At 53.3% G+C, this 27357-nt stretch overlaps 2 protein-coding genes across 2 annotated transcripts; both read right to left on the bottom strand.

The window, feature by feature from the left end:
* Positions 1–10808: 10808 nt before the first annotated feature.
* On the bottom strand, positions 10809–11844 carry LOC111946352 (piggyBac transposable element-derived protein 4-like; the record flags this gene model as incomplete). The annotated part of the gene is given in 2 exon segments (XM_023949021.1): positions 10809–11703; positions 11706–11844. Coding segments are annotated over 2 exon segments (966 nt in total), but the record flags the coding sequence as incomplete, so codon positions are not given.
* LOC111946351 lies at positions 11797–13140 on the bottom strand (the record flags this gene model as incomplete). Its single annotated transcript, XM_023949020.1, has 1 exon — positions 11797–13140. A coding segment is annotated over one exon (1251 nt), but the record flags the coding sequence as incomplete, so codon positions are not given.
* Positions 13141–27357: the final 14217 nt, after the last annotated feature.

The following is a 27357-nucleotide window of genomic DNA, read 5'->3' as shown; positions in this document are numbered from 1 at the left end:
TGAGAAAAACCTTTCCCAAAACCAGCCACGCTCTGCAGAAATCTGTGTCAGGCAGGGGCGACTCAGAAGTAGTCTGCGGTCTTTCGCAACAGAAGTCACAAAGCACAGTGCTCCGCTTCTGTCGGGAGGTCCACACTCGCAGGCAGGCAGTAGCACGGAGGCTCTCTACAGAGGCTAAGGCTGCACCCTCAGAGGCAGGCCGAAGCCTTTCGCATCTGAAAAACACTGGCAGCCCCCGTCCGCGAGTGAGCGGACCGAGAGACAGGCTGGATGCCACGAGTCAAACGGCAGAGCTGTGTGTCAGGCGGGGCCGACTCATAAGCAGGCTGAGAGAGCATTCAGATGTGCTGCTGGAAGGGGAATTCCGCTCACAGACTCATAGTCAGACCGGAGCCTGTCGCAGCGAGAGCCACGCTCCACAGGGCTCCGTGTCTGTCGGGGAATGCACACTCGTAGGCAGGCTGAGAGCTTTTCGCAACACGAGTCACGCTCCACAGAGCTCTTTGTCAGGCACGGGCGGTTCAAAAGCAGGCTGCTGCCTTTTGCAACGCGAACCACGCTCCACAGGGATCCTTGTCTGTCGGGAGGTGCACACTCCTAAGCAGGCTGCGATAGCTGCAGATGTGGTCCTGGAAGGACAACTTTTTCTCCGTTTGGCTGAGCTGCGGACCGTTTCTGTTCCACCCCTGGGTTGGATACCCAGGTCGTGTTGTAATAAAAAAGAAAAAAAGTCAACACACAAAATAAATTTCTGTGTTCCTTTGGGTTTTATGTCCCGTTTTTATTTCGTTTTTATTTTTATTTCACAGCCAGCAAAAACCTCACAGAACACTCTCGACAGCTTCGGGCAAAGAGCTCCATGGCAAACTTTCTCTTCACTCCGCTGAGCTCCGGGCCCTTTCGGTTCACTCCCCGAGCTGGCCCTGCACTTAATTCTGACCGCTCGAGTGAGAAAACAAATCTTTCCCAACACCAGCCACGCCCCGCAGAAATCTGTGTCAGGCAATGTCGGCTCAGAAGAAGGCTGGGGTCCTTCGCAACAGATGTCACAAAGCACAGGGCTCCGCTTCTGTAGGGAAGTCCCCACTCGCAGGCAGGCTGCAGCTCGAGCCTCTCTAGTGAGGATCTCTACAGAGGCTCAGGCCGCACCCTCAGAGGCATGCCGGAGCTCTTCTCTTCACTCCGCTGAGCTCCGGGCCCTTTTTGGTTCACTCCCAGAGCTGGCCCTGCACTTAATTCTGACAGCTCGAGTGAGAAAAACCTTTCCCAAAACCAGCCATGCTCTGCAGAAATCTGTGTCAGGCAGGGGCGACTCAGAAGCAGTCTGCGGTCTTTCGCAACAGAAGTCTCAAAGCACAGTGCTCCGCTTCTGTCGGGAGGTCCACACTCGCAGGCAGGCAGTAGCACGGAGGCTCTCTACAGAGGCTCAGGCTGCACCCTCAGAGGCAGGCCGGAGCCTTTCGCGTCTGAAAAACACTGGCAGCCCCCGTCCGCGAGTGAGCGGACCGAGAGACAGGCTGGATGCCACGAGTCAAACGGCAGAGCTGTGTGTCAGGCGGGGCCGACTCATAAGCAGGCTGAGAGAGCATTCAGATGTGCTGCTGGAAGGGGAATTCCGCTCACAGACTCATAGTCAGACCGGAGCCTGTCGCAACGCGAGCCTCGCTCCACAGGGCTCCGTGTCTGTCGGGGAGTGCAAACTCGTAGGCAGGCTGAGAGCTTTTCGCAACACGAGTCACGCTCCACAGAGCTCTTTGTCAGGCAGGGGCGGTTCAAAAGCAGGCTGCTGCCTTTCGCAACGCGAACCACGCTACACAGGAATCCTTGTCTGTCGGGAGGTGCACACTCTTAAGCAGGCTGCGATAGCTGCAGATGTGGTCCTGCAAGGACAATTTTTTCTCCGTTTGGCTGAGCTGCGGACCGTTTGTGTTCCACCCCTGGGTTGGATACCCAGGTCGTGTTGTAATAAAAAAGTCATCACACAAAAGAAATTTTTTGTGTTCTTTTGGGTTTTCTGTCCCGTTTTTATTTCGTTTTTATTTTTATTTCACAGCCAGAAAAATCCTCACAGAACCCTCTCGACAGCTTCGGGCAAAGAGCTCGGTGGCAAACTTTCTCTTCAATCCGCCGAGCTCCGGGCCCTTTCAGTTCACTCCCAGAGCTGGCCCTGCACCTAATTCTGACCGCTCGAGTGAGAAAAATCTTTCCCAACACCAGCCACGATCCGCAGAAATCCGTGTCAGGCAGGCTGCAGAAGCAGAATCAGGCTGCGGTCTTTCGCAACAGATGTCACAAAGCACAGGGCTCCGCTTCTGTCGGGAAGTCCCCACTCGAAGGCAGGCTGCAGCTCGAGGCTCTCTATGGAGGCTCTCTACAGAGGCTCAGGCTGAACCCTCAGAGGCATGCCGGAGCCTTTCGCGTCTGAAAAACACAGGCAGCCCCCACCCGCGAGTGAACGGACCGAAAGACAGGCTGGATGCCACGAGTCACACGGCAGAGCTGTGTGTCAGGCGGGGCCGACTCATAAGCAGGCTGAGAGAGCATTCAGATGTGCTGCTGGAAGGGGAATTCCGCTCACAGACTCATAGTCAGACCGGAGCCTGTCGCAACGAGAGCCACGCTCCACAGGGCTCCGTGTCTGTTGGGAGGTGCACACTCGTAGGCATGCTGAGAGCTTTTCGCAACACGAGTCACGCTCCACAGAGCTCTTTGTCAGGCACGGGCGGTTCAAAAGCAGGCTGCTGCCTTTCGCAACGCGAACCACGATCCACAGGGATCCTTGTCTGTCGGGAGGTGCACACTCCTAAGCAGGCTGCGATAGCTGCAGATGTGGTCCTGGAAGGACAACTTTTTCTCCGTTTGGCTGAGCTGCGGACCGTTTCTGTTCCACCCCTGGGTTGGATACCCAGGTCGTGTTGTAATAAAAAAGAAAAAAGTCAACACACAAAATAAATTTCTGTGTTCCTTTGGGTTTTATGTCCCGTTTTTATTTCGTTTTTATTTTTATTTCACAGCCAGCAAAAACCTCACAAAACACTCTCGACAGCTTCGGGCAAAGAGCTCCATGGCAAACTTTCTCTTCAATCCGCTGAGCTCCGGGCCCTTTCGTTTCACTCCCCGAGCTGGCCCTGCACTTAATTCTGACCGCTCGAGTGAGAAAACTCTTTCCCAACACCAGCCACGCTCCGCAGAAATCCGTGTCAGGCAGGCTGCAGAAGCAGGCTTCGGTTTTTCGCAACAGATGTCACAAAGCACAGGGCTCCGCTTCTGTCGGGAAGTCCCCACTCGCAGGCAGGCTGCAGCTCGAGGCTCTCTACGGAGGCTCTCTACAGAGGCTCAGGCCGCACCCTCAGAGGCATGCCGGAGCCTTTGCGTCTGAGAAACACAGGCAGCCCCCGTCCGCGAGTGTGCCGAGCGAGAGACAGGCTGGATGCCACGAGTCACACTGCAGAGCTCTGTGTAAGGAAGGGTTGGCTGAGCTGCGGACCGTTTCTGTTCCAGCCCCGGGGTGGAGACCCAGCTCGTGTTGTAATAAAAAAGTCATCACACAAAATAAATTTCTGTGTTCCTGTGGGTTTTTACTTCGTTTTTATTTTTATTTCACAGCCAGCAAAAACCTCACAGAACACTCTAGACAGCTTCGGGCAAAGAGCTCGGTGGCAAACTTTCTCTTCACTCCGCTGAGCTCCGGGCCCTTTCGGTTCACTCCCCGAGCTGGCCCTGCACTTAATTCTGACCGCTCGAGTGAGAAAACAAATCTTTCCCAACACCAGCCACGCTCCGCAGAAATCTGTGTCAGGCAAGGTCGGCTCAAAAGAAGGCTGGGGTCCTTCGCAACAGATGTCACAAAGCACAGGGCTCCGCTTCTGTAGGGAAGTCCCCACTCGCAGGCAGGCTGCAGCTCGAGCCTCTCTAGGGAGGATCTCTACAGAGGCTCAGGCCGCACCCTCAGAGGCATGCCGGAGCTCTTCTCTTCACTCCGCTGAGCTCCGGGCCCTTTTTGGTTCACTCCCAGAGCTGGCCCTGCACTTAATTCTGACAGCTCGAGTGAGAAAAACCTTTCCCAAAACCAGCCACGCTCTGCAGAAATCTGTGTCAGGCAGGGGCGACTCAGAAGCAGTCTGCTGTCTTTCGCAACAGAAGTCTCAAAGCACAGTGCTCCGCTTCTGTCGGGAGGTCCACACTCGCAGGCAGGCAGTAGCACGGAGGCTCTCTACAGAGGCTCAGGCTGCACCCTCAGAGGCAGGCCGGAGCCTTTCGCGTCTGAAAAACACTGGCAGCCCCCGTCCGCGAGTGAGCGGACCGAGAGACAGGCTGGATGCCACAAGTCAAACGGCAGAGCTGTGTGTCAGGCGGGGCCGACTCATAAGCAGGCTGAGAGAGCATTCAGATGTGCTGCTGGAAGGGGAATTCCGCTCACAGACTCATAGTCAGACCGGAGCCTGTCGCAACGCGAGCCTCGCTCCACAGGGCTCCGTGTCTGTCGGGGAGTGCAAACTCGTAGGCAGGCTGAGAGCTTTTCGCAACACGAGTCACGCTCCACAGAGCTCTTTGTCAGGCACGGGCGGTTCAAAATCAGGCTGCTGCCTTTCGCAACGCGAACCACGCTACACAGGGATCCTTGTCTGTCGGGAGGTGCACACTCCTAAGCAGGCTGCGATAGCTGCAGATGTGGTCCTGCAAGGACAATTTTTTCTCCGTTTGGCTGAGCTGCGGACCGTTTCTGTTCCACCCCTGGGTTGGATACCCAGGTCGTGTTGTAATAAAAAAGTCATCACACAAAAGAAATTTTTTGTGTTCTTTTGGGTTTTCTGTCCGGTTTTTATTTCGTTTTTATTTTTATTTCACAGCCAGAAAAAATCCTCACAGAACCCTCTAGACAGCTTCGGGCAAAGAGCTCGGTGGCAAACTTTCTCTTCAATCCGCCGAGCTCCGGGCCCTTTCGGTTCACTCCCAGAGCTGGCCCTGCACCTAATTCTGACCGCTCGAGTGAGAAAAATCTTTCCCAACACCAGCCACGATCCGCAGAAATCCGTGTCAGGCAGGCTGCAGAAGCAGAATCAGGCTGCGGTCTTTCGCAACAGATGTCACAAAGCACAGGGCTCCGCTTCTGTCGGGAAGTCCCCACTCGCAGGCAGGCTGCAGCTCGAGGCTCTCTACGGAGGCTCTCTACAGAGGCTCAGGCTGAACCCTCAGAGGCATGCCGGAGCCTTTCGCGTCTGAAAAACACAGGCAGCCCCCACCCGCGAGTGAACGGACCGAGAGACAGGCTGGATGCCACGAGTCACACGGCAGAGCTGTGTGTCAGGGGGGGCCGACTCATAAGCAGGCTGAGAGAGCATTCAGATGTGCTGCTGGAAGGGGAATTCCGCTCACAGACTCATAGTCAGACCGGAGCCTGTCGCAACAAGAGCCACGCTCCACAGGGCTCCGTGTCTGTCGGGAGGTGCACACTCGTAGGCATGCTGAGAGCTTTTCGCAACACGAGTCACGCTCCACAGAGCTCTTTGTCAGGCACGGGCGGTTCAAAAGCAGGCTGCTGCCTTTCGCAACGCGAACCACGCTCCACAGGGATCCTTGTCTGTCGGGAGGTGCACACTCCTAAGCAGGCTGCGATAGCTGCAGATGTGGTCCTGGAAGGACAACTTTTTCTCCGTTTGGCTGAGCTGCGGACCGTTTCTGTTCCACCCCTGGGTTGGATACCCAGGTCATGTTGTAATAAAAAAGAAAAAAGTCAACACACAAAATAAATTTCTGTGTTCCTTTGGGTTTTATGTCCCGTTTTTATTTCGTTTTTATTTTTATTTCACAGCCAGCAAAAACCTCACAGAACACTCTCGACAGCTTCGGGCAAAGAGCTCCATGGGAAACTTTCTCTTCACTCCGCTGAGCTCCGGGCCCTTTCGTTTCACTCCCCGAGCTGGCCCTGCACTTTATTCTGACCGCTCGAGTGAGAAAACTCTTTCCCAACACCAGCCACGCTCCGCAGAAATCCGTGTCAGGCAGGCTGCAGAAGCAGGCTTCGGTTTTTCGCAACAGATGTCACAAAGCACAGGGCTCCGCTTCTGTCGGGAAGTCCCCACTCGCAGGCAGGCTGCAGCTCGAGGCTCTCTACGGAGGCTCTCTACAGAGGCTCAGGCCGCACCCTCAGAGGCATGCCGGAGCCTTTCGCGTCTGAGAAACACAGGCAGCCCCCGTCCGCGAGTGTGCCGAGCGAGAGACAGGCTGGATGCCACGAGTCAAACGGCAGAGCTGTGTGTCAGGAAGTGCTGGCTGAGATGCGGACCGTTTCTGTTCCAGCCCCGGGCTGGAGACACAGCTCGTGTTGTAATAAAAAAGTCATCACACAAAATAAATTTCTGTGTTCCTTTGGGTTTTTATTTCGTTTTTATTTTTATTTCACAGCCAGCAAAAACCTCACAGAACACTCTAGACAGCTTCGGGCAAAGAGCTCGGTGGCAAACTTTCTCTTCACTCCGCTGAGCTCCGGGCCCTTTCGGTTCACTCCCCGAGCTGGCGGTGCACTTAATTCTGAACGCTCGAGTGAGAAAACAAATCTTTCCCAACACCAGCCACGCTCCACAGAAATCTGTGTCAGGCAGGGTCGGCTCAGAAGAAGGCTGCGGTCCTTCGCAACACGAGTCACAAAGCACAGGGCTCCGCTTCTGTAGGAAAGTCCCCACTCGCAGGCAGGCTGCAGCTCGGGCCTCTCTAGGGAGGATCTCTACAGAGGCTCAGGCCGCACCCTCAGGGGCATGCCGGAGCCTTTCGCGTCTGAAAAACACAGGCAGCCCCCACCCGCGAGTGACCGGACCGAGAGACAGGCTGGATGCCACGAGTCAAACGGCAGAGCTGTGTGTCAGGCAGGGTTGGCTGAGCTGCGGACCGTTTCTGTTCAAGCCCCGGGCTGGAGACCCAGCTCGTGTTGTAATAAAAAAGTCATCACACAAAATACATTTTTGTGTTCCTTTGGGTTTTTATTTCGTTTTTATTTTTATTTCACAGCCAGCAAAAACCTCACAGAACACTCTAGACAGCTTCGGGCAAAGAGCTCGGTGGCAAACTTTCTCTTCACTCCGCTGAGCTCCGGGCCCTTTCGGTTCACTCCCCGAGCTGGCCCTGCACTTAATTCTGAACGCTCGAGTGAGAAAACAAATCTTTCCCAACACCAGCCACGCTCCACAGAAATCTGTGTCAGGCAGGGTCGGCTCAGAAGAAGGCTGCGGTCCTTCGCAACACGAGTCACAAAGCACAGGGCTCCGCTTCTGTAGGAAAGTCCCCACTCGCAGGCAGGCTGCAGCTCGGGCCTCTCTAGGGAGGATCTCTACAGAGGCTCAGGCCGCACCATCAGGGGCATGCCGGAGCCTTTCGCGTCTGAAAAACACAGGCAGCCCCCACCCGCGAGTGACCAGACCGAGAGACAGGCTGGATGCCACGAGTCAAACGGCAGAGCTGTGTGTCAGGCAGGGTTGGCTGAGCTGCGGACCGTTTCTGTTCAAGCCCCGGGCTGGAGACCCAGCTCGTGTTGTAATAAAAAAGTCATCACACAAAATACATTTTTGTGTTCCTTTGGGTTTTTTGTCCCGTTCTTATTTCGTTTTTAATTTTTTTTCACAGCCAGCAAAAACCTCACAGATCACTCTAGACAGCTTCGGGCAAAGAGCTCCGTGGCAAACTTTCTCTTCACTCCGCTGAGCTCCGGGCCCTTCGGTTCACTCCCAGAGCTGGCCCTGCACTTAATTCTGACCGCTCGAGTGAGAAAACTCTTTCGAGTGAGAAAACTCTTTCCCAACACCTGCCACGCTTTGCAGAAATCCGTGTCAAGCAAGCTGCAGAAGCAGGCTGCGGTCTTTCGCAACAGATGTCACAAAGCACAGGGCTCCGCTTCTGTCGGGAAGACCCCACTCGCAGGCAGGCTCTCTACAGAGGCTCTCTACAGAGGCTCAGGCCGCACCCTCAGAGGTATGCCGGAGCCTTTCGCGTCTGAGAAACACAGGCAGCCCCCGCCCGCGAGTGAGCGGACCGAGAGACAGGCAGGATGCCACGACTCATAAGCAGGCTGAGAGAGCATTCAGATGTGCTGCTGGAAGGGGAATTCCGCTCACAGACTCATAGTCAGGCCGGAGCCTTTCGCGTCTGAGAACACAGGCAGCCCCCGTCCGCGAGTGAGCTGCGGACCGTTTCTGTTCCACCCCTGGGTTCGATACCCAGCTCGTGTTGTAATAAAAAAAGTCATCACACAAAAGAAACTTTCTGTGTTCTTTTGGGTTTTCTGTCCAGTTTTTATTTCGTTTTTATTTTTATTTCACAGACAGCAAAAACCTCACAGAACACTCTAGACAGCTTCGGGCAAAGAGCTCGGTGGCAAACTTTCTCTTCACTCCGCTGAGCCCCGGGCCCTTTCGGTTCACTCCCCGAGCTGGCCCTGCACGTAATTCTGACCGCTCGAATGAGAAAACAAATCTTTCCCAACACCAGCCACGCTCCGCAGAAATCTGTGTCAGGCAGGGTCGGCTCAGAAGAAGGCTGCGGTCCTTCGCACCACGAGTCACAAAGCACAGGGCTCCGCTTCTGTAGGGAACTCCCCACTCGCAGGCAGGCTGCAGCTCGAGCCTCTCTAGGGAGGATCTCTACAGAGGCTCAGGCCGCACCCTCAGAGGCATGCCAGAGCCTTTCGCGTCAGAGAAACACACGCATCCCCTCCCAGGGGGAAATTCGTTTGGATTTTCTGTCCTGTTTTTTTCTAATTTTTATTTTACAGCCAGTGAAAACCTCACGGAACATTTGCGATAGATTCAGGCGTAGAGCTCTAAGAAGGACATTCTCTTCAGTCTCTTCAGCTCTGGGCCATTTCTGTTCCCTCTCCAGGGTTGCTCAGGATGTAATTCTGACAGCCGGAGTGAGAAAACCCTTTCCGAACACAAGCGTTCTGACTTTGAAGCAACCTCAAGGAAGCCGAGCCGCAGCGCAGCCGGCAGTCAGAGCCTGTCCCCTCTGACAGCACATGAAGCTCGACGGAAAGGCTTGGTGTGTGTGTGTAGCGAAAAATCCTGAGCAGCTCTGCGTGAAGTAAAGCCACGGAGCGCTGTTTCAAGGGGGGGCCGAGGCAGAGGAAGGCTGGAGCCTTTCCTGTCTGAGGCACACACGCAGCCCGCGCCTGCAGGGGAGGAGAATGAAAGGAAGGCTGGACCGCGCAGGGGCAGGCTAGATCGTGCATTGGCTGAGAGCAGCCCGCACGCAGACCCTCTCCCCTCTGACAGCACATGAAGCTTCGTAGAGAGGCTCAGGTCGGGTCAAGGGAACCGCACGAGCGGCTCTGCGTGGCTCAGGATTTAATTCTGACCGCTCGAGTGAGAAAACCCTTTCAGAACACAATCCACACACCACAGAGCTCTGTGTCGGGGGGCAGGGGGCATCCTCAGAGACAGGCTGGAGCCTTTCGCGTCTGAAAAACACACGCAGCCTGCGCCTGCGAGTGAGCTGACTGAGAGACAGGCTGTATGCCACGAGTCACACCGCAGCGCTCTGTGTCAGGGAGGGCCGACTTTCTCTATTCCGCTGAGCTCTGACCGTTTCGGTTGCACCCTGGGTTGGATACCCAGGTCATGTTGTAATAAAAAAGTCTTACAAAATAAAAACAATTTCTGTGTTCGTTTGGATTTTCTGTCCTGTTTTTTATTTTTATTTTACAGACACTGAAACCTTACGGAATATTTGCGATAGCTTCAGGCGGAGTGCTCGAAGACCAACATTCTCTCCTTTCCGTTGAGCTGTGGTCCGTTTCTGTTCCCTCTCCGGGCTGGCTCCGCTTGTATCTCCAAATGTTCCAAATGTGAAGCAACCCCAAGGGGAGCCCAGCCCCAGAGCAGGCCGATCGCCTCCCCTTTGACAGCACATGAAGCTCTATGGGAAGGGTTTGATGTGTGGCTCTGAGAGTCACAGCACAGCGCGCTGTTTCAGGGAAGCCGACTCAGAGGGAAACTGAAGCGTGTCGTTGATGAGAGGAGCTCGCAGGCCAATCCTATCCCAGAACAAGCAGCCGTGTGGCAGCTCGGCTACCCTCACAAACCCACGCTGCTCGTTTCCAGGGCGCAGACCAGATCGCGAAGGCTGGCCAATGCTACGAGCCTTTTGCATCAGAAGACATCCCCGAATCAGACAAAAAAAAAATACTATAATTTTTGGGTTCTTTTCGATTATTTGTTCTGTTTTTATTTTATTTTACACCCAGGGAAAATCTCACACAACATTCACAGTAGGTTGAGGTGGAGAGCTCATAAGATTCATAAGAGATTTGGTGCTACAAGGCCAACTCTTTTTTTTTCCCCTTCCGCTGAGCTCTTGGCTGTTGCGGTTCCCTCCCCAAGCTGGCTCCACATGTAATTCTGACAGCTCGAGTGGGAAGAAAAAAAAAAAATCTTTCCGGACTCAAGCATTCTGAATGTGAAGATACCTCCAGAACGCCAAGCCTCAGAGCTTGCAGGCCAATTCTCTCCCCGTAAAGCTTAGAATCCCTTCTGACTCTGTTTATCCACTCGAACGAGGACAGAGTTGGCCTGTGGGCGCTGAGAGGCTTTGCGAGCTCAAACCAGCCTCGTTTGTAGGCCTTTCTTTGTGAATCGAACACGTTGGATCGAAATATCCGTACCTTCGCGTAGACCCCTCAAACCCTTTCAACAGTTTTGCTTCTCGAATGTTCACACAGACACACGCGCACACAGACACCTTTGTACGACAGCAGTTCTCAGCTTTATTTTCAGAGGACATACAGGGCGGCACAGAGGACAGACTCGCTGATATCAAAACAGAACAGATTTTCAGTTACTCGGGTGGGAAACGAGGCATCAGGTCGCGCTACCAGACAGCTCGATCCCTTTCACTGGGACGCGTCTGTGTCGCCTTCCCTTCCCTGGCGCTCGGAGCAAAGGGGGCAAAAGGGGACAGTGCAGCCTCTGCAGATGCTCTTTCCGCAGCTCTTGCAGGAGATCAGCGTCTTTGTGTCCTTGGAGCGCGGGCATATCTGACATCGTTTTCTTTTGCCCTCGCTGGGCGCGCTCGTCCCGCCGGCTTCTTGCATGCTGACCATTAGATCGTAGGCCGGCCTTGCGCGAGGAACTCGCTTCCTGCGAAGTACGAGCGGTCTGACGAGATCTTTGCCCAGCTGCTCGAGGAAGATTCTCCTTCGGTTGCGGTTCCACGGCATCCAGTCCGGGTGCATTTCCCTCCATATCACGTACGCGTTGTACGCCGACATGTCTATCATGTTGTGGAACATAGCCAAGGGCCAGCGCTTGGTCATTCTCCTGCAGCTGTACGTGGCCAGCAGTTTGTCCAGGTTGTCCACGCCGCCCTTGGTTCTATTGTTATCCAAGATCATCTCCGGTGTTTTGTCCCTGCGTTCGTGGCATATTTCGACCCTCGAATGCTTCGTGCTAAGGAGCAGGACGTTTTTGTTCTTTTTGGGCACGTAGGAAACGGCCGCGGCGCAGTCCGTAAAGGCGAACCTGGAGGAGAGTGCTTCTCGTCCGCGGGCCGACGCGAGCTCCGGAGGCAGTTCGGGTTTGTTGCTTTTGATCGTACCGAGCAGGGTGATGTTCCGTTTCAGGAGCTCGGTGGCGAGCGCGTACGAAGTGAAGAAATTGTCGCACGTGACGTTACGGTGCTCCAGTCCCCGGGTGAGATCCGAAACCACTCGGGACGCAAGTTTGTCTCTCGAGCACCCGAAGCCAGCTTGCCTATGTACGGTATGTACGGTTGGACCCTCCAAGCGTAGCTTGTCCTTGCGTCGCAAGCGACCCATAGTTTGAGGCCGTACTTGGTAGGCTTGCTGGGAATGTACTGTCTGAAAAAACAACGTCCTGCGTAGAGAAAGAAAAACAAAAGGAAGAGTTAAGACAGACGCGCATACGTCAAGGATACCCTGAGAACAGTAAAAAGGGAGGCTGAAACCTCACCTTTGAAAGGAACCATTCGTTCGTCCACAGTCACCTCGGGTCCGATGTCGTAAAGCCTGGGCAGCCGATCGCACCACTCTTCCCACACCTCTCTGACTGCGGCCAATCTGTCCGAAGCGCTCCTAGAGGCTCTCGTGCTTCGATCGTCGAACCTGAGCGTCGCAGAGCGCTGGTAAAAGCTTCTCAGGGACATGGTTGCCCCGAAGATCGGTCGTCCGCACTCGGGCTCCCACAGGCTCACCAACGCTTCGCCTCGAGACCTGTACACCCCGGCCAAGATCAGCATTCCCACGTAGGCTCTCAGTTCAATCTCGTCCATGGGTTTCGGAGTCTTTAAGGCGTGGGCCTTATCGGCGCTTTGGCGGTTGGTAGCTATCAAAATCAGTCTTTCTACATTCGGAGTGAAAAACAAAAGAAAAGAAGACAGGATGTCTCGAGCCCCCTCCCTCGCCTCAGCGGTAGGGCCCGAGGGCCGGTGAGGAGGGGACGCGCGGGCACTCGACCAATCACGCTCAGTCGCAGACCACTTTATTTTGCCGTTCTTGGAGGAAAATGTATCCGGGTACACCCTCGCGCTCTCCGCGGCTGGCTCTTCCCCGACGTCAACCTCGACGTCTTCCTCGACGGCTTCCTCGACGTCTTCCTCGACGGCTTCCTCAACGTCTTCCTCGCCCGATGACCTGGGGCCCTGGTCCTGTTCTTCCGTTTCACTCTGAGAACCGTCGAGCTCGTCCACGTCTGTTTCACACTCGTACAAATCCCAATCGGAGGGTTCGTCGCCTCGGCCCTGCCCTTCCGAGTCGTGCCGAGGAGCCTCTGGCTCGGGCTCTCTGGCTTCGTCCCGCGGCGGATCGGATCGACGGCCATCCCCATCTCCCCACCCCTGCCCTTCCGAGTCGTGCCGAGGAATCCCGGGCCCGGCCGCTCCCTCGTCGGGCTCGCTGGCTTCGTCCCGCGGCGATCGGATCGCCGGCCCTCGCGAGTTTCGCGGTCGACCCGGCCGTGGCCGCCTCTGTCCCCGTCTCCCCACCCCTGCCCTTCCGAGTCGTGCCGAGGACCCCCGGGCTCGGCCGCTCCCTCGTCGGGCTCGCTGGCTTCGTCCCGCGGCGGATCGGATCGCCGGCCCTCGCGAGTTTCGCGGCCGACCCGGCCGTGGCCCCCTCTGTCTACGTCTCCTCCGTCTGAGTCAGAATCCCAGTCGTAGGGTTCGTAGCGGCCCGGCTTCGGTCCCCCGCGCTGCCCTTCCGAGTCGGGCTGAGGACCCTCTGGCTCGACCGTTCTCGTTCCCCGCTTGTGGGCCAGGGGTCTCGTCCTGCTTCTTCGTGTTCTTTTGCGGCCCTTGTTCATCGCCAGCACCGCCTATGGCCTTGATCTACTTGGATAAGAAAGCTCGAGTCCGCCGATCATCCTTTCAGTTGACATACGACAAACTCCAGCCGTAAGATGTCTTCGAGAGTCAAATCGACATTGTGTGGTGAAAATACAGACGTGCCCAAACGAAATAAAACTCTGAAACCGCACAAGCGCTTTTGCTTCAGCAATGGCTTTTGTTGTATCGCTCATGTAAATACAGCCGTGCCCACATGAAATAAAACTCTGAAAACAGAACTGGTGTGTTTGAATTTGCTTTTATTGTTTCCATCGTGTTTGTTCGCTTTTTTTTCTTCATTTGTTTTTACACAGCAAAATAAAATACATCTCGCCCCTGTGTCAACTCTCAAGACACAGACTCTGGGTCTTCCTCTTCTATGAAACGCACGACTCCGTCGTGCACATGAAACCCATAATGGGGACAGATCTGGGGACCCTTCAGGGTCCACAGGTCGCACACGTGTTTGAGCGTCCTGCACATGATTTCAAACTTTTTTCCAGTCCAATGCTTTGAGCTCGTAGACTTGGGGACTCCTGTGAGGCTGGCCAACTGTTCGCCCATGGCGCGAAACTCAAGGGACCTTTCACTCCCTCCGCCATCCTCTCCGTCCCGGGACCACAGCGCGGTCACGAGCTTGGCGCACCAAGAGCTGAACTTCTCTCGGTTGCGTATCGCGCCACCCAGCAACCTTTTGATTCCCAGCCCCACTGGAGTGAAGCTGTAGTCTGTTCCGCAGAGGGCCATGAACAGCAAGCGTTCGGATCGGACGCTGCGGTCCTCCTGCGCTCCGGATTTGTCTCTCAGGAACAGTTGCCTTCCGGAGCGAGGCAGTCTGAGGTAACGGGCGTGAGTGGACTCCAGAATTGCTCCGTCCGCGTAGGCTTTGGCCGTGCGCTTGAGCCCAGCCGTGATCTTCACCTTGGTCTTCTGGGGGTCGGATCCGATCTCTGGTTCTGCTTCGCCCTCCCGGTCGACCCCTGGCTCGCGGGGGCACTTAGATCCCCGCTCGACCGAGCGTGCTGCGTTACCGAAAAGTTGCGACGAGGGCGCGTTCCCCGCACCTAAGACTTTCGGGTCATTCGCGCCGCACAGGACCGTGAAGGCGAAGCGTAACGTGTTTGCGCTGCGTGTGCCGGGCAAGTACGTTTTCTGGCTCTCCAGTGCCAGTTCGCTCAGTTTGCTCCTCGCGTCAGACTCGAAGAATGCGCTCAGGGAAGCGCCGTAAACCGAGCCTCGAACACCGCCCCGGTACAAGAACTCGTACACTGAGAGTCTGAACGCCTCGCCCCAGTGGTTCTCCAGAAGGCCTCCCAGTCGTCTGTGGCGCCCGGCGCTCTGCTGGCGGTCCGTTGGACCGCTGGCTCGACAAGGAGCTCGCCGAAGGGCGATTCGTGCATGGCTCTGTCCTCTGTGTAGCTTTTGTTGTCCAACCTCAGTGTCAGGCCGGGCCGTCCGCTGGCAGCGAGCACGGCTATCAGATCCGTGTCCCCTGTGCACACTGTCACTGAGCCCGTCAGGGCGTTGGACAACTCCACCATCAGCGTGTCGGCCTCCGTTTCTCGACACTCGACGCAAGCCTTTAGCAAGGCCTGTAGCCGCTCATCCTCCGGGCTCGCGAAAGCTGTCAAGAAACTCCCGGCGTCCCCTCAGGCCTGTAGGTCTTGCCGTCGCAGTAGCTCAGATCCACGACGGGAAAATGGAGGGTCTCGATTTCGAAGTGGTCTGGGTCCGTGAGGGGACTGGCCCCCTCTCCCCCGCGCTCCTCGCGCTCGCTGTGGAACGAGACCAGGTTGCTGGCGCGCTCGCCTGCGGACTCAGCCCAGCGCGACTCGCGTACCGCCCCCCCCGTAACTAAGAAAAAGCTGTCTCACATGCCCACGTCGGCCAACAGTTTCATCGTGCCGTACTCTATCTCGGCCAGGTGAGCTTTACAGAACTTCACGTGACCCGGGACCGTCCTGATGGCCCTTTCTTCCTTCACGCTTGGCTTCTGCGCCCCCGGACCGTCTTTTACGAGCACGACGCGTCGGCCCTCTCTCTGACGTACCACGATGCGAAATAGATCGCCATGCTCGCGACCGACATCTCCGGCTCGCTCTCCGTGTAATCGCATTCTCTGACTGTGTGTATGACCATTGCGACTACTATTCACAGTCCAGCCTGTTCTTGTGAAATGCGCTAGCAGTGAAAGGACTCTGTGCTGGCAGACGCTTTGAGTGTGTTAAATATTGTTTTTTTTTTTTAGTTTTAAAAATGCTTTTGTCTTTTTACTGTTGCTTGTGCTACAGTAAACTTGCCTGTGAAACTCAATAAAAACAATGATGGGGTTGATGTGTTTTTCATTGTTGTTTTTGTTTCTTTCTTTCAACTATGTTTTCACTCCAGCAAGGCATGAGTCAAGTCAAGTAAACTTTATTTATAAAGCGCTTTTATGACAGCAGAAGCTGGCCAAAGTGCTTAACGATGAAAGATAAAACAAGACAACGAACCAAAATGAACAACATAATACAAAAGTAATAAAAATCAGTACAATCACCAACTCAAACTAAGTTAAAAGCCAGTGAGAAAAATTGAGTTTTGAACTTGGATTTAAAATCATTCGAAGAATGGGCCTGCCTAACCGGCATGAGCAGTGCATCCCACAAGCTGGGGCCAGCAAAGGCAAATGCTCCATCCACTCTGAGTTTCCCCCGTGTCCTTGGCACATCCAGCAGCAGCTGGTCAGCTGAACTAAGAGGAATGCAGCTGTAGCAGCTCAAAGAGACAGGGCAGAGCCAGACCGTTTAAAGATTTAGAAAAAAATAAAAGAATTTTAAAAATGAACTCTAAAGTGGACAGTCGGCCAGTGTAGAGAAGTCAGAACTTGAGTAATATGCTCTCTGTTCCACATGCCAGTTAACAAACGTACAGCTGCGATCTGTGCCAGTTTGAGACAGGATAACCCTTGTGCTGTCTTAGGGGGAAAGAAAAGCATGGATTAAAAAAAAAGGTAAGGAGGGGGGGTCATTTTAAAAACGCATACCCCCCTTTGGTATGGACCCCAGACAGGTACACCCGGTCTGGCCTCCGGCAATCGAAGAGTGTCAAGTTCCTGAATTTATTTTCACTGTGGATTTACTCAGTCAAATTCAGTGGGGAAATCCAACTTCTTTCAGTTAAAGCAGCTGGTTAAAGTCAAATCGTTTTTATCAAAAAAGCACTTTGACACAGCAATCCGCGCCTTTGTTTCTATTCGACTGGATTACTGTAACTCTCTGTCCATCTCTCACTCTTACTTATCCCTTCCGCTCGCTTAGGTTGGCATGTGCTTTGGGGTCTGCATGACCCCCCTCCAAAAAAATATAACTCCCTCCGCTGTTTTACAGGGCATAAGTGACCCCACGAGGCATTTCTCGGTGGCCAGCACGAAACCCATTCCCTCCGCTGTTTTACAGGGCATAAGTGACCCCACGAGACAATACTTTATTTTTTTTTTTCTCTCTCCATCCTCTCCGCTGTTTTACAGGGCATAAGTGACCCCACGAGGCATTTCTCGGTGGCCAGCACGAAACCCATTCCCTCCGCTGTTTTACAGGGCAGAAGTGACCCCATGAGACAATACTTTATTTTATTTTTTTCTCTCTCCATCCTCTCTTCATTTTCTTTACACCCCAAGACCAGGGGGTGGAGAGGGAGGGAGGAGGGTATCATTTTTTTTAAATTTATTTTTATACCCCTCGCGCTGTGCTTTGGCGTGCATTCGACCCCGTATTATTAAAAAAAAAAAGCGTTCACTCCGCTGTTTTACGGAGCTCAAATGACCCCAAGAGACAATACTTTATTTTTTTTCTCAAAAAAAAAAAAGCGTTCACTCCGCTGTTTTACGGATCGTAAACGACCCCACGAGACAATACTTTTTTTTTTATCATCCTCTCTTCATTGTCCTTACACCCCACGACCACCAGGGGGTGGAGGGGGGGAGAAGGGGGGCATCAATTTATTTATTTATTTTCATACCTCTCGCGCTGTACTTTGGCGTGCATTTGACCCCATATTTTTTTCATCTCTTCATTGTCCTTACACCCCACGACCACCAGGGGGTGGAGGGGATGAGGGGGGGCATCAATCTATTTATTTATTTTCATACCCCTCGCGCTGTCTTTTGGGTGCATTTGACCCCGTATTTTTAAAAAAAAAAACATTCACTCCGCTGGTTTACGGAACGTAAAGGACCCCATCCTCTCTTCATTGTACTTACACCCCAGAACCACCAGGGGGTGGAGGGGATGAGGGGGGGCATCAATCTATTTATTTATTTTCATACCCCTCGCGCTGTCTTTTGGGTGCATTTGACCCCGTATTTTTTTTTCTTCATTGTCCTTACACCCCACGACCACCAGGGGGTGGAGGGGGGGAGAAGGGGGGCATCAATTTATTTATTTATTTTCATACCTCTCGCGCTGTACTTTGGCGTGCATTTGACCCCATATTTTTTTCATCTCTTCATTGTCCTTACACCCCACGACCACCAGGGGGTGGAGGGGGAGGAGGGGATGAGGGGGGGCATCAATCTATTTATTTATTTTCATACCCCTCACGCTGTCTTTTGGGTGCATTTGACCCCGTATTTTTAAAAAAAAAAAAAACATTCACTCCGCTGGTTTACGGAACGTAAAGGACCCCATCCTCTCTTCATTGTACTTACACCCCACGACCACCAGGGGGTGGAGGGGATGAGGGGGGGCATCAATCTATTTATTTATTTTCATACCCCTCGCGCTGTCTTTTGGGTGCATTTGACCCCGTATTTTTTTTTTCTTCATTGTCCTTACACCCCACGACCACCAGGGGGTGGAGGGGGGGAGAAGGGGGCATCAATTTATTTATTTATTTTCATACCTCTCGCGCTGTACTTTAGGGTGCATTTGACCCAGTACTTTTTTAAAAAAAAAAAACTTTCACTCCACTGTTTTACAGAGTATAAATGACCCCACGAGACATTACTTGGTGGCCGGCATTTGGCAATTCCCTCGCGCTGTACTTTAGGGTGCATTTGACCCCTGTGTTTTTTTTTTTTTTTATCCATCCACTGTTTTACTGTGAGTGACCAACGAGACATTCTTTTTTTTTTCTCTCTCTTCATTTCCTTACCCCTCGCACTTGCTTAGGTTGGCGTGTGCTTTAGAAAAATCCCCTCCCCAGACACAGGGACACAGACACAGAAAGCTGTAGAACGAGCTCAGAGAACACGCGCGAGAGAGATAGAGGGGGGAGGGAGGCATGCGGAGACCTCCGCTCTGTGAGGCCGACCGAGGCACGTTAGAGAAATCCCCTCCGCTGTCAAGCCAAGAGAACAGCCAGAGAAACAGCAGGCCAGACGCAGAGGAGGGACCGTGCTGCCTGCAGCTGCGAGGAAAGACCAGAGTTTTTTTTTTTTTTGAGGAAGCAAGGGAACTCGGCCGATCAGCAGCTTTCTTCTGTGTTTCAAAGCAGGGAGGTTCTCAGCTCAGGGAGCGGGCAGGGCCCTGCAAGAAAAGCAGCGTCTCGCAGCTATGCCGAGCAGGATTTTCAATGTCACTAATCACAAAGAGAAAATAAAAAGGATGCTCGTTGGAGCATTGCTGGTTTTACACGCCTGAGTGTCTGCAAGTCACGTCCAAAGCCGCTTGGCTTCGGCTCATTCGCAGAGCTCCCTCCCTGAAGACGACGTGTTTGCATTTTTACACACACCAAATACGTGTCCACAGCTCAGCTTTTTGTGGGGCCAGATCAGAGATGAGGGCAGTGGGCAGACACAGAAAGCTTTCCGAAGGGGCTCAGAGAACGCTCGCGACAGAGAAACAGAGAGAAAGGGAAGAAGGAGGAGGTGGAGGAGGAGGAGGAGGAGAGAAGGAATGTGAGGCAGAGACTGGGGAGAGGGGGTTGGAGACAGAGATGATTTGGCCTCGGCTCTTGGAGAATGACTGACTCGGACCGCCCAGTGGAGCCTCACTCACGAGCGGGCGGGAGAAACAGCAAGGCAGACCCAGAGGAGGAACTGTGGTGCCTGCAGCTGCGAGCAGGGAGTTTTGAGGAAGGAGGGGGCAGGGAACTCGGCCGATCAGCAGTTTTCTTCTGTGTTTTCAAAGCCGCACAGCCTCTGAGCTCTGCGAAGACAGGGGCCACGGCTCAGGGGGGAAGAATGCAGCCTTACTCTCAGACGAGTCACACAGCCTCTGAGCTCTGCGAAGACAGGGGTCAGCCCAGGGGCAGGCCGCAGCCTTTCTTGGTGGGGGAAGAATGCAGCCTGTCGAACCAGAGCCAGCCGCACAGCCTCTGAGCTCTGCGAAGACAGGGGCCACGGCTCAGGGGGGAAGAATGCAGCCTTACTCTCAGACGAGTCACACAGCCTCTGAGCTCTGCGAAGACAGGGGTCAGCCCAGGGGCAGGCCGCAGCCTTTCTTGGTGGGGGAAGAATGCAGCCTGTCGAAGCAGAGCCAGCCGCACAGCCTCTGAGCTCTGCGAAGACAGGGGCCACGGCTCAGAGGGGAAGAATGCAGCCTTACTCTCAGACGAGTCACACAGCCTCTGAGCTCTGCGAAGACAGGGGTCAGCCCAGGGGCAGGCCGCAGCCTTTCTTGGTGGGGGAAGAATGCAGCCTGTCGAACCAGAGCCAGCCGCACAGCCTCTGAGCTCTGCGAAGACAGGGGCCACGGCTCAGGGGGGAAGAATGCAGCCTTACTCTCAGACGAGTCACAGCACGGCTCAGAGGCAGGAGGCAGGCTGGAGGCGGCAGCCTTTCGCCATCAGAGACGCACAGCCTCTGAGCTCTGCGAAGACAGGGGTCAGCCCAGGGGCAGGCCGCAGCCTTTCGAAACCTGAGCCGCACAGCCTCTGAGCTCTGCGAATGAGCCAAAGCCAAGCTCTTCCTCTCAGAAGAGTCACAGAGGCCACAAGACAGAGCCGTGGCCTATGTCTTCGCAGAGCTCCTTGGGAAAGGTTTTTCTCTAGCTGTATAACAGAAATCAAAAATAAAAAAAAGTGACAGAAAATCCAAAGCAGCACAGAAATTTCTTTGGTGCGCGATGACTTTTTATTTATTTTTTTTTCATTACAACCCAGGGATAGCTCAGCGAAATGGAGAAAGAGTTGGAGCAGGATATTCAATGTCACTAATCACAAAGAGAAAATAAAAAGGATGCTCGTTGGAGCATTGCTGGTTTTACACGCCTGAGTGTCCGCAAGTCACGTCCAAAGCCGCTTGGCTTCGGCTCATTCGCAGAGCTCTGAGAGCCTGCCCCCACAGAGGGCCCCTGAGGAAGCAGCGGCAGGCAGGCCAGAGTGGAATTTTCCTCTCTGAAGACGACGTGTTTGCATTTTTACACACACCAAATACGTGTCCACAGCTCAGCTTTTTGTGGGGCCAGATCAGGGATGAGGGCAGCGGGCAGACACAGAAAGCTTTCCGAAGGTTCTCAGAGAACGCGCGCGACAGAGAAACAGAGAGAAAAGGAGAGAGGAGGAGGAGGAGAGAAGGAATGTGTGTGACTGCAAGAGGCACAGACTGGGGAGAGAGGGGGGAGAGAGACAGAGATGATTTTGCCTAGGCTCTTGGAGGCTGACTGACTCGGACCGCCCCAGAGCCACACAGCCTCGTCGCTCTGTTTGCATTTTTACACACACCAAATACGTGTCCACAGCTCAGCTTTTTGTGGGGCCAGATTAGGGATGACGGCAGCGGGCAGACACAGAAAGCTTTCCGAAGGGGCTCAGAGAACGCGCGCGACAGAGAAACAGAGAGAAATGGAAGAAGGAGGAGGAGGAGAGAAGGAATGTGTGTGACTGAAAGAGGCACAGACTGGGGAGAGAGGGGGGAGAGAGACAGAGATGATTTTGCCTAGGCTCTTGGAGGCTGACTGACTCGGACCGCCCCAGAGCCACACAGCCTCGGCGCTCTGTTTGCATTTTTACACACACCAAATACGTGTCCACAGCTCAGCTTTTTGTGGGGCCAGATCAGGGATGAGGGCAGTGGGCAGACACAGAAAGCTTTCCGAAGGGGCTCAGAGAACGCGCGCGACAGAGAAACAGAGAGAAATGGAAGAAGGAGGAGGAGGAGAGAAGGAATGTGTGTGACTGAAAGAGGCACAGACTGGGGAGAGAGGGGGGAGAAAGACAGAAATGATTTGGCCTCGGCTCTTGGAGGCTGACTGACTCGGACCGCCCCGTGGAGCCTCACTCACGAGCGGGCGGGAGACACAGCAAGGCAGACGCAGAGGAGGAACCGTGGTGCCTGCAGCTGCGAGCAGGGAGTTTTGAGGAAGGAGGGGCAGGGAACTCTGCCGATCAGCAGTTTTCTTCTGTGTTTCAAAGCAGGGAGTTTCTCAGCTCAGGCAAAGACCAGAGTGTTACTTGTTTGTTTATATCTTTCTTTATTTTCCTTTACATATGTAAAATACATTTAAAAAAAAAAAATACAGATTGCGAGAGGAGCAGGAGGGATAGACCAGCATTTCAACAGTTTGATTTCTGCCTGAGGCCTCCAGCACAAGCCTTGTCTACAGAATCAATGTCTTTTCTCTTTCTTTTATCGCGAAGCCCTTTTCGCACCTTAAAAGAGTTGTAAAGTGCTATATGTATGAACAAAGTGTCATTCGTTCAGGTTCCCTTCAATGAAATAACAATATTTATTAAAATATAACTGCCTCATCCAGGCCTGTGTTTGTTGAGAGTAATTTCTGTTTCCCTTCATCTGCCGTATGAAAAACAGCGATGCAGGACAGCCTCCGGGCTACATGCTGAATTTGACCAACATGATTCCAGCTGGAGCTCCAGACTCTCCTCCTCCTCCAACATACTCCAGTTAGGTTTTTCTAGTAACCGTAACGGCGATGCTGCTCTTGGTTATTTTCATCCTCACCTTGTACCCCCTTTACGGTCCAAAATGCAACACAGAACCAACGATAATGTAAAGATTTGTCTGAAATGTTCACTGATTTGTGCGTGCGTGTGGAGTGAGGAATTTGGAAAACAAATCTTCAGGCTTTGAAGCGAGCCGGACTTTCCTGGAGAGTTCTGTTGGTGGAGCAACACCAAGGTTCTGTCTCTCCTCGTGCTGTTTTTATTAAGAACACAAGAAGAAGGTAAAAATTTCAAAACACAGAAAAAAGTTCATTGTGGGTGTCGTATAATGACCCATTTGGTGCATTCTAACTTCAACCAGTCCTTATCAGCTAAGGACAGTGTGTCGTCAAACCCCCTCAGCCGTGCTGGGATGAGAAGCAGATGAACAAACACACAAATCTTTCTAAAAAGGTAAAAAGGTCAATCTGAGTTAACATTTAAGCATACACATTTAAACCAATGATAATACTAAAACAATTTCCTTTACATAATCCAACACACACACTTATCTTGCATGTCAGAACGAATGGGGGGAATGGCTGTAAAGAGTCCAGCCTGGTCTCATTAAAAAATAAAATAAAACGAACGAATGACACTTTGTTCATACATATAGCACTTTACAACTCTTTTAAGGTGCGAAAAGGGCTTCGCGATAAAAGAAAGAGAAAAGACATTGATTCTGTAGACAAGGCTTGTGCTGGAGGCCTCAGGCAGAAATCAAACTGTTGAAATGCTGGTCTATCCCTCCTGCTCCTCTCGCAATCTGTATTTTTTTTTTTTAAATGTATTTTACATATGTAAAGGAAAATAAAGAAAGATATAAACAAACAAGTAACACTCTGGTCTTTGCCTAAGCTGAGAAACTCCCTGCTTTGAAACACAGAAGAAAACTGCTGATCGGCAGAGTTCCCTGCCCCTCCTTCCTCAAAACTCCCTGCTCGCAGCTGCAGGCACCACGGTTCCTCCTCTGCGTCTGCCTTGCTGTGTCTCCCGCCCGCTCGTGAGTGAGGCTCCACGGGGCGGTCCGAGTCAGTCAGCCTCCAAGAGCCGAGGCCAAATCATTTCTGTCTTTCTCCCCCCTCTCTCCCCAGTCTGTGCCTCTTTCAGTCACACACATTCCTTCTCTCCTCCTCCTCCTTCTTCCATTTCTCTCTGTTTCTCTGTCGCGCGCGTTCTCTGAGCCCCTTCGGAAAGCTTTCTGTGTCTGCCCACTGCCCTCATCCCTGATCTGGCCCCACAAAAAGCTGAGCTGTGGACACGTATTTGGTGTGTGTAAAAATGCAAACAGAGCGCCGAGGCTGTGTGGCTCTGGGGCGGTCCGAGTCAGTCAGCCTCCAAGAGCCTAGGCAAAATCATCTCTGTCTCTCTCCCCCCTCTCTCCCCAGTCTGTGCCTCTTTCAGTCACACACATTCCTTCTCTCCTCCTCCTCCTTCTTCCATTTCTCTCTGTTTCTCTGTCGCGCGCGTTCTCTGAGCCCCTTCGGAAAGCTTTCTGTGTCTGCCCGCTGCCGTCATCCCTAATCTGGCCCCACAAAAAGCTGAGCTGTGGACACGTATTTGGTGTGTGTAAAAATGCAAACAGAGCGACGAGGCTGTGTGGCTCTGGGGCGGTCCGAGTCAGTCAGCCTCCAAGAGCCTAGGCAAAATCATCTCTGTCTCTCTCCCCCCTCTCTCCCCAGTCTGTGCCTCTTGCAGTCACACACATTCCTTCTCTCCTCCTCCTCCTCTCTCCTTTTCTCTCTGTTTCTCTGTCGCGCGCGTTCTCTGAGAACCTTCGGAAAGCTTTCTGTGTCTGCCCGCTGCCCTCATCCCTGATCTGGCCCCACAAAAAGCTGAGCTGTGGACACGTATTTGGTGTGTGTAAAAATGCAAACACGTCGTCTTCAGAGAGGAAAATTCCACTCTGGCCTGCCTGCCGCTGCTTCCTCAGGGGCCCTCTGTGGGGGCAGGCTCTCAGAGCTCTGCGAATGAGCCGAAGCCAAGCGGCTTTGGACGTGACTTGCGGACACTCAGGCGTGTAAAACCAGCAATGCTCCAACGAGCATCCTTTTTATTTTCTCTTTGTGATTAGTGACATTGAATATCCTGCTCCAACTCTTTCTCCATTTCGCTGAGCTATCCCTGGGTTGTAATGAAAAAAAAATAAATAAAAAGTCATCGCGCACCAAAGAAATTTCTGTGCTGCTTTGGATTTTCTGTCACTTTTTTTTATTTTTGATTTCTGTTATACAGCTAGAGAAAAACCTTTCCCAAGGAGCTCTGCGAAGACATAGGCCACGGCTCTGTCTTGTGGCCTCTGTGACTCTTCTGAGAGGAAGAGCTTGGCTTTGGCTCATTCGCAGAGCTCAGAGGCTGTGCGGCTCAGGTTTCGAAAGGCTGCGGCCTGCCCCTGGGCTGACCCCTGTCTTCGCAGAGCTCAGAGGCTGTGCGTCTCTGATGGCGAAAGGCTGCCGCCTCCAGCCTGCCTCCTGCCTCTGAGCCGTGCTGTGACTCGTCTGAGAGTAAGGCTGCATTCTTCCCCCCTGAGCCGTGGCCCCTGTCTTCGCAGAGCTCAGAGGCTGTGCGGCTGGCTCTGGTTCGACAGGCTGCATTCTTCCCCCACCAAGAAAGGCTGCGGCCTGCCCCTGGGCTGACCCCTGTCTTCGCAGAGCTCAGAGGCTGTGTGACTCGTCTGAGAGTAAGGCTGCATTCTTCCCCTCTGAGCCGTGGCCCCTGTCTTCGCAGAGCTCAGAGGCTGTGCGGCTGGCTCTGCTTCGACAGGCTGCATTCTTCCCCCACCAAGAAAGGCTGCGGCCTGCCCCTGGGCTGACCCCTGTCTTCGCAGAGCTCAGAGGCTGTGTGACTCGTCTGAGAGTAAGGCTGCATTCTTCCCCCCTGAGCCGTGGCCCCTGTCTTCGCAGAGCTCAGAGGCTGTGCGGCTGGCTCTGGTTCGACAGGCTGCATTCTTCCCCCACCAAGAAAGGCTGCGGCCTGCCCCTGGGCTGACCCCTGTCTTCGCAGAGCTCAGAGGCTGTGTGACTCGTCTGAGAGTAAGGCTGCATTCTTCCCCCCTGAGCCGTGGCCCCTGTCTTCGCAGAGCTCAGAGGCTGTGCGGCTTTGAAAACACAGAAGAAAACTGCTGATCGGCCGAGTTCCCTGCCCCCTCCTTCCTCAAAACTCCCTGCTCGCAGCTGCAGGCACCACAGTTCCTCCTCTGGGTCTGCCTTGCTGTTTCTCCCGCCCGCTCGTGAGTGAGGCTCCACTGGGCGGTCCGAGTCAGTCATTCTCCAAGAGCCGAGGCCAAATCATCTCTGTCTCCAACCCCCTCTCCCCAGTCTCTGCCTCACATTCCTTCTCTCCTCCTCCTCCTCCTCCACCTCCTCCTTCTTCCCTTTCTCTCTGTTTCTCTGTCGCGAGCGTTCTCTGAGCCCCTTCGGAAAGCTTTCTGTGTCTGCCCACTGCCCTCATCTCTGATCTGGCCCCACAAAAAGCTGAGCTGTGGACACGTATTTGGTGTGTGTAAAAATGCAAACACGTCGTCTTCAGGGAGGGAGCTCTGCGAATGAGCCGAAGCCAAGCGGCTTTGGACGTGACTTGCAGACACTCAGGCGTGTAAAACCAGCAATGCTCCAACGAGCATCCTTTTTATTTTCTCTTTGTGATTAGTGACATTGAAAATCCTGCTCGGCATAGCTGCGAGACGCTGCTTTTCTTGCAGGGCCCTGCCCGCTCCCTGAGCTGAGAACCTCCCTGCTTTGAAACACAGAAGAAAGCTGCTGATCGGCCGAGTTCCCTTGCTTCCTCAAAAAAAAAAAAACTCTGGTCTTTCCTCGCAGCTGCAGGCAGCACGGTCCCTCCTCTGCGTCTGGCCTGCTGTTTCTCTGGCTGTTCTCTTGGCTTGACAGCGGAGGGGATTTCTCTAACGTGCCTCGGTCGGCCTCACAGAGCGGAGGTCTCCGCATGCCTCCCTCCCCCCTCTATCTCTCTCGCGCGTGTTCTCTGAGCTCGTTCTACAGCTTTCTGTGTCTGTGTCCCTGTGTCTGGGGAGGGGATTTTTCTAAAGCACACGCCAACCTAAGCAAGTGCGAGGGGTAAGGAAATGAAGAGAGAGAAAAAAAAAAAGAATGTCTGGTTGGTCACTCACAGTAAAACAGTGGATGGATAAAAAAAAAAAAAAACACAGGGGTCAAATGCACCCTAAAGTACAGCGCGAGGGAATTGCCAAATGCAGGCCACCAAGTAATGTCTCGTGGGGTCATTTATACTCTGTGTAAATGAAAGTTTGTGAAAGTGAAAGTTTTTTTTTTTTAAAAAGTACGGGGTCAAATGCACCCTAAAGTACAGCGCGAGAGGTATGAAAATAAATAAATAAATTGATGCCCCCCTTCTCCCCCCCTCCACCCCCTGGTGGTCGTGGGGTGTAAGGACAATGAAGAAAACAAATACGGGGTCAAATGCACCCAAAAGACAGCGCGAGGGGTATGAAAATAAATAAATAGATTGATGCCCCCCCTCATCCCCTCCACCCCCTGGTGGTCGTGGGGTGTAAGTACAATGAAGAGAGGATGGGGTCCTTTACGTTCCGTAAAACAGCGGAGTGAATGTTTTTTTTTTTTTTTTAAAAAATATGGGGTCAAATGCAACCAAAAGACAGCGCGAGGGGTATAAAAATAAATAAATAGATTGATGCCCCCCCTCATCCCCTCCTCTCCCTCCACCCCCTGGTGGTCGTGGGGTGTAAGGACAATGAAGAAATGAAAAAAATATGGGGTCAAATTCACGCCAAAGCACAGCGCGAGAGGTATGAAAATAAATAAATAAATTGATGCCCCCCTTCTCCCCCCCTCCACCCCCTGGTGGTCGTGGGGTGTAAGGACAATGAAGAAAACAAATACGGGGTCAAATGCACCCAAAAGACAGCGCGAGGGGTATGAAAATAAATAAATAGATTGATGCCCCCCCTCATCCCCTCCACCCCCTGGTGGTCGTGGGGTGTAAGTACAATGAAGAGAGGATGGGGTCCTTTACGTTCCGTAAAACAGCGGAGTGAATGTTTTTTTTTTTTTTAAAAAAATATGGGGTCAAATGCAACCAAAAGACAGCGCGAGGGGTATAAAAATAAATAAATAGATTGATGCCCCCCCTCATCCCCTCCTCTCCCTCCACCCCCTGGTGGTCGTGGGGTGTAAG

This window comes from Oryzias latipes, chromosome 18 (assembly GCF_002234675.1).
Source record: "Oryzias latipes chromosome 18, ASM223467v1".
Lineage (NCBI taxonomy): Eukaryota > Metazoa > Chordata > Actinopteri > Beloniformes > Adrianichthyidae > Oryzias > Oryzias latipes.
This window is presented reverse-complemented; position numbering and strand designations above follow the sequence as displayed.